General features: G+C 51.2%; 1 protein-coding gene across 1 annotated transcript in view; it reads right to left on the bottom strand.

Moving 5' to 3' along the window:
• Positions 1-1,441: 1,441 nt before the first annotated feature.
• The window catches only part of GPR26 (G protein-coupled receptor 26), a 29,656-nt gene continuing 25,097 nt past the window's right edge, over positions 1,442-6,000 (bottom strand). Inside the window, exon 3 of the mRNA XM_061403798.1 lies at positions 1,442-4,810. Within this exon, the coding sequence (XP_061259782.1) occupies positions 4,579-4,810 (232 nt within the window). The 3' untranslated portion in view covers positions 1,442-4,578. The remainder of the gene's footprint in view (positions 4,811-6,000) is intronic.

Genomic DNA, 6,000 nt, shown 5'->3' with positions numbered 1-6,000 from the left:
TAGCCTCATTCCCTCTCAGGTGTATTATCAGCGGATGCGCCTGGTCAACGAGGTTGGCTTCCTAAGAATGAATCTTGCTTGGCCCCCAATTCACTGTATAACGTGGATGCTCCACAAAAGAAATGCAATGAATTCAGCACCTCCCACCCTCCCACCCACCCTTCCTTCCTTCCTTTCTTCTCTTTCTTCCTTCTCTTTTTCACTAGCTAAATTATATGGATTTCCCCCCATGTCTTCTTTCTAAAAGAGCTCTAATTTTGGAACTCCCAAGGTCAAGACCTCGACACTCTCCCCTGGGTCACAGATCACGTGCACTCTGTCTCAGGAGGCACGTCACCTCCTCAGCACACACGTGATCTCATTCCTGGACACACGTCTAGCTCTCATCCCACCAAACTCCACACCAGATGTGTTCACGCCTCCTTCGTGTCCTGTCACATGACCTTCCCCAGTGCAGGTTCAGGCCAGTGTCACCACCTCTGGGAAACCTTCCCAAACCCTCCTTCCCCACTGTCCAGTGTGACAGCCCTCCCACTGTGCCCCTGGCCCTGTGCACAACCCACGAGCACAGCCTCAGCCTCCATTCTCTAGAGTAATCCCGGTCTCCCCAGAGCCTGACCCAGCCCAGGGCTGGACACACAGAGGGTGCTCTGTAAATGTCAGAGTGAGAGGCGGGCATTCCTGCAGTGCTGGGCTGGAATCCGTGGCTGCTGTGGGCCGCTCTCCAACCTCTCCAGAACTCGGTTTCCCTGGACCTTCGCAGGCCACTGCTTTTGAACAGTGATCAGTCCAGGTCAGGCTGAGTGGGGCCTCACGTTCTAGCCACTTTCCCCTCCTGATGCAATTACCTGGGAAGGCAGGCAGTTCCACTCATGGGGATTCCTCTTTCCTAGATAGCTGGTTCCCAGAAATGCCCAGGGCCTGCTCCTTTGACCTGTATGTGTGGAAGGAGGCGGAAGGAGGGCTTTGACTTTGTGGCTGCATCTCAACTGGAGAGGCAGGAGCGAGACTGAGGTCCCTACATCTCTTCCTTCCACCAACAGGGCAAAGGCAGCTGGCCAGAGGTAAGGCTAGCTCGTTGAGGACTTCATTACAGATGCTGTGGATCTTTTAGGAAAGTAGCAGGAGCCCCCAATACATCCAGGACCTCTCTCCTCCCCCTGGTGCCTGTGGTCCAAAGGACACGAGCGCATGCAAGAATTTTTGGCACCTGAAAAAATATCTTCATTAAAATCATAGGTAAATGAGTGGATGTTGAATTGGAGTAAATTCTAAATATGCACAGCCCATGGTCCACTCCACCCCCACAGGGTCACAGTACAGTCCTGCAAAGACATCATCCATGGGCACAGAAGTATGTAAAAGGAGCGCAACCAGGACCTGGACGTGGCCTGATCTTTCCATCCTCTCTCAGAAAGAAAGGCATCATGAGAAAGGAAACTAATTTCACAAACATGAGGACAGAGGTTTATTGCTCACGGTGACAGAAGGCTGAGCTGAGTCCTAGAAGGAAGGTACAGTCAGTGTGAGAAGAGTCAAGGCAACTTCCCCTCCTCCCCTGCTGCCATGACTTCTCTGGAAAAACAGGCAGGCTGTCAGGGAAACATCTTTGGGAGGTCAGCTGACCATGAGACACACAAACCCCAAAAGCCATGACCCTCACCCACCGTGGGTCCCAGGGCTTGGAAATCCCCTCCTTCAAGAAGCAGCACAAAGAAAAGTTGGAGTTGCAGAGTGACTGAGAAAGACATTGTGGCGGAGTTTAAACCTATAAGTTCAGAGCACGCTGGGCTAGGAACTGAGCCCTGTATGTGGGTTTAGGATTTGAGATCCTCTCCATTCTAGGCTCTGTTCTCCAGCTTCTTGAAACACTTTCACACTCAGCCCAGCTGTCCACCAGAGCTCAGGCCTTCAACATCAAGCCTTCCGCTGGGCTGCTGTCAAGGAAGTCATCCCAGGCCCTTCACAGAGATGCTGATCTGGACCTTCCTAAGTTTTACCTGAGAAATCCATGTGACACTTGATAAATTACCAAACGAGGTAGATAATTCTCTTGGGAATAATGAAGCTGGGGAAATTTTATAGACTGTATACAGATGAATATAAACATTTATCTCAAGGTAATCCTAGCAGAGTTGGTGGATATTGATCACTAATGAAGTGATCTTCTTCTCACTTCTCCTTGGGTTTTGATACCTGTGTCCTAATAATAATGGAAGTACCCAATCAGCTGGCATCTTTGGGGGACTGTCACCATGATGCTAATACAACTGGTTCTGTTGGTTTGTTGGCAGTCCTACGGTTTAGTATAAATTACGAAATGCCTCTTCTCAACATGTGTGGCGTTATAGGTGACAGATCTTGTTTTTTAGCTAAAGAAGAGGTGGAAGGGATCAAGTTGCTTCTGGGAGTATAATTTGTTGCCTGCACAGAGCAAGCAGGAAGAGGAGTTGACAGTTATTCCTCCAACCTGATGTTGATGAAAACTTATTTGACTGTTTGAATCTGACTATTGACCTCAGCCACTGGGTCACCACTCCTTCGCTGCCCAAAGAGCATTTGTGTGAAAGAGAGACGGTCGGATTCAATGATGCACATTTTCCTGGCTCTTTGCCTGTCTTCAACCTCACTGATGCTTTGGGGGTTGGGACAGCGAAGGGGGAACAGCTGCTTGATGATAGGAAAGCGCAACAAAAGTGAATACCTGTTGTGATTGAAACCTGAGGGGCCAAAAGTGCTCTGAACCAGAGCAATTTTGTTTCGGGAGCACACAAAGTCCCGTATGGGCAGTGATGTGCTGGGAGATGCTTAGCAATGAGTTTTCAGTGGAGAAAAGGGCCTGGTTTGTAGCCTTTGCTGACTTTCACGGTATAAATATGCCCATTGTGGCTGATTTAAAGCTACCAAGGTGATGTCCCAGAACACGGAATTGGGAAGGGCTGTGTGCCACTGGCTCCTCTAAGCAGGTGTGAGCATACCTCCAGCTGCGACGGGGAGGCGTCAAGGCTTCCAAGGCTACATCGGTCTCCATGGAAACTTAGAATCGAGACAAGAGTAGGCCAGGCTCAGTGACTTGTTTTCTAAATGAGGAGCTACGGTTAGTAAGACACCATCTTTTCAAACATGCACACACTTGGCTATTTTTTGATACTGGGGCCACTCAGCAGTGAAAAGCATCAGGTTCCTCCTGGCTGGTCCCTGTGGAACAGGGTCCTCCCTTCTACATCTCCAAAGTCAGGCTGTGCCCAGAAAAGGAAGGGGAGAATGAGCCCTCTGAGCCTTTTGCTCCCATCTTTCCACCCTGGAGGAGTCACTTGTTAGAGTGAAGGATGGAAAAATAATTGCTCTCAGCATGCACACGTCACTCAAAATGGTAAAAAGGCAAACAGGCAGAGCCTGGCCCACTCGCCTTGTTTTGATGAGAACAAGATGGCGGCTGCTAGTGGATTGGCATAGTTTTCTGAGTTATGGTTTTCGGTAAAAATTCACTGTCCCATCATGGGCCCAGAGCACTTTCTGGATCACCTTGGGAAGCCTCTACTGTCTGTTCATGACTTACAGAAACTAAGATATTGAACCCTAGGGATGATGGAACCAGGTGCTTTAAAATCAGGCTAAAAACCTGCTCAGGTCTGTTCTCCAATCACCTCAAAGAACATGCCCGACAAGACACGTGAGACAAGGTGAAACGCTTCCTGCGAGTTCAAGTCACAGACTGAGGTTTGGGGACCTGCCAGGCACGTTCCTCTGCCCTCTCCTTGGCTCCAATAGTTATGACATGTGAATCAGAAGAAGGTGACTTTGGGTCAGACTTCAAAGAACATCATTGCATGTAGTACCTGCCTATTGAAAACCATTTTCATGCTAAGGTTGTCTACACACGCACACACATGTTAGCTTTGGGGAAGGGGGAGGGGAGAGAGAGAAAAAAGGTGAATCCAATAGAACTATGTCTAATGCAACTTGTCAGCCACAGCTGGGTAACACTAGCTGTTAGACATTTTCCCCTTGGGCTTGGGGGCCCGAGGTCCCAGCTGAGCACAACCGAGTTAGTACCAGCGGAAGGATATTTGGATTACAGCAGCCACCACAGCACGTGGCCATGCCAGACCTGGGCCCAAATGGCCACTGCCAACCTCGCTCCCGGGGTGACCGATGGCCCACAGAGGTCACCGCTTCTTTTCAGCATGGAGCCCAGTGGTCCTGGGGTGCATAAGCCGGTGGACACCATGCTTCCCCACCTGCCACCAGCATTATGAGTCCTTGATCATGACCGCACTGGGAGTGACTCCTGGGGAGTCTCTGCTGAGTCTCAGCGCTCAAAGGAGCTTCTCAGAAAGAAAAGCCAGAGCACACAGCACGTGCCTTGGTCATCCTTTGGTGATAAACAGGGGCAGTTCAATGTCTGCCCTGCAGGCACCAGGAACCAGGCTTCAACGCCGCCCCGAGCCGGGGGTCCAGCCTCCCTAGGCTTGGAGGTGGTGGTGGCTGGCGGTGTCCACCCAGGCGCCCCGATCCCGCCCTCCCCTTCTTCTCACCAGCGGCCTCCTTCCAAGCTCTCCAGCGGAGCAACGTCCTTCACTCGGAGACCGGCAGAATGTTCTGGCTGTGGGAGTCCCCGGTGAGGCCGGAGGAGCGGAGCGATCGCCGGTGGAGGACCCGGTTCAGGATCTCTTTGCAGCTCTTGCGGTACTGGTGTCGCAGTAAGGAGTACACGAAGGGGTCGGACGCGGCCTTGCTGTAGGCCAAGCACTTGGACAGCACCCCCCAGTGGGAGCTGATGGGTACTGCAGAGGACAGCTCCACCAGCCTGTGGACAGAGACCGGGAGGATGTCGGGTTATGAGAGCACAGCGGGGCGATGCCTGCGCTCCGGTCTGAGCCCCTGACCCCGGCTTCCTGTCGGAGCTTCAGAGTCTCTGAGGCTGCCTCCTCCAGTGACAATGACAACAGCAGTAACAACCATTAACGCGGTGGCCGCCCACCAGGCACTTCCTTTAGGCCAGGTACTGTGCTAGTGACACATATTACACGTGAGTCATGGAACCCTGGAAGTTTAGACAGCTCCATTTTACAGGTGAGGAAATCGACATCCAAGGACGTTAGGGACTTTGCCAGTAAACTGCAAAGGCAGGATTTGAACTCAGGTGTGTCTGATTCGGGAACCCAAGGTGATCTGAGAAACGCACTCGATTTCATTGCATCCTGGCCACTGGCGCTAACTCTGCTGCTGACTTGCTCTGTGACCCTGGGCAAGTCATTTCCCTTCCTGGGGCCTGGATGTTTTACATGAAAAGTGAGAAGTCAGATAAGATCATCTCTATGATCACTGCAGCCAGAAGAGATGGGATTCTTTGCTCCAAATCCTAGCTCTGCCTTCCAAGGGAGGTTGCCTGGGAGGAAGGGCTGAGAACAATTTTCCAAATATTCGGCAAAGCTCAAAGTATGTCTCAGAGCAGGGAAGAATCTGCTGGTGAGAAAGGCTTCTTCCCAGGGCTGGGATCTGGGGGCCCCTGGCAATAGCAGCAGTAGGGGATGCCCTAACGTGACCTCATTCTTTAGGAGGAGGTGAGGGAAGAGGCGGCTTCTGTGTCAAAGGGGCTCGGTTCTGAAACCCATCCGACAACTCCATTCAACAGTGCTAAGGTCATGCTGTGAGGGAGTGACAGCCTTCCTCTATGTAAATGGAAAGAAAGTAAAATTGTCAGTTGCTCAGTCGTGTCCGACTCTTTTCGACCTTATGGACTGTAGCCTGCCCTGCAGAGTCTGTTCATGGGATTCTCCAAGCAAGAATACTGGAGTAGGGTAACCATTCCCTTCTCCAGGGGGTCTTCCAGACCCAGGGGTCAAACTCAAGTCTCCTACATTTCAGGCAGGTTCTTTACTGTCTGAGCCACCAGGGAATTCCCTCCAAATCAGGACATTAATTCTTCTCTTCCAAATGTGTCCAGAACCTTTGGCCATATTTGGACATTAACCAGCATTAATAGAAGGTACGAAA

Source organism: Bos javanicus, chromosome 26 (genome assembly GCF_032452875.1).
Source record: "Bos javanicus breed banteng chromosome 26, ARS-OSU_banteng_1.0, whole genome shotgun sequence".
In the NCBI taxonomy this organism is placed as follows: Eukaryota; Metazoa; Chordata; class Mammalia; order Artiodactyla; family Bovidae; genus Bos; species Bos javanicus.
This window is presented reverse-complemented; position numbering and strand designations above follow the sequence as displayed.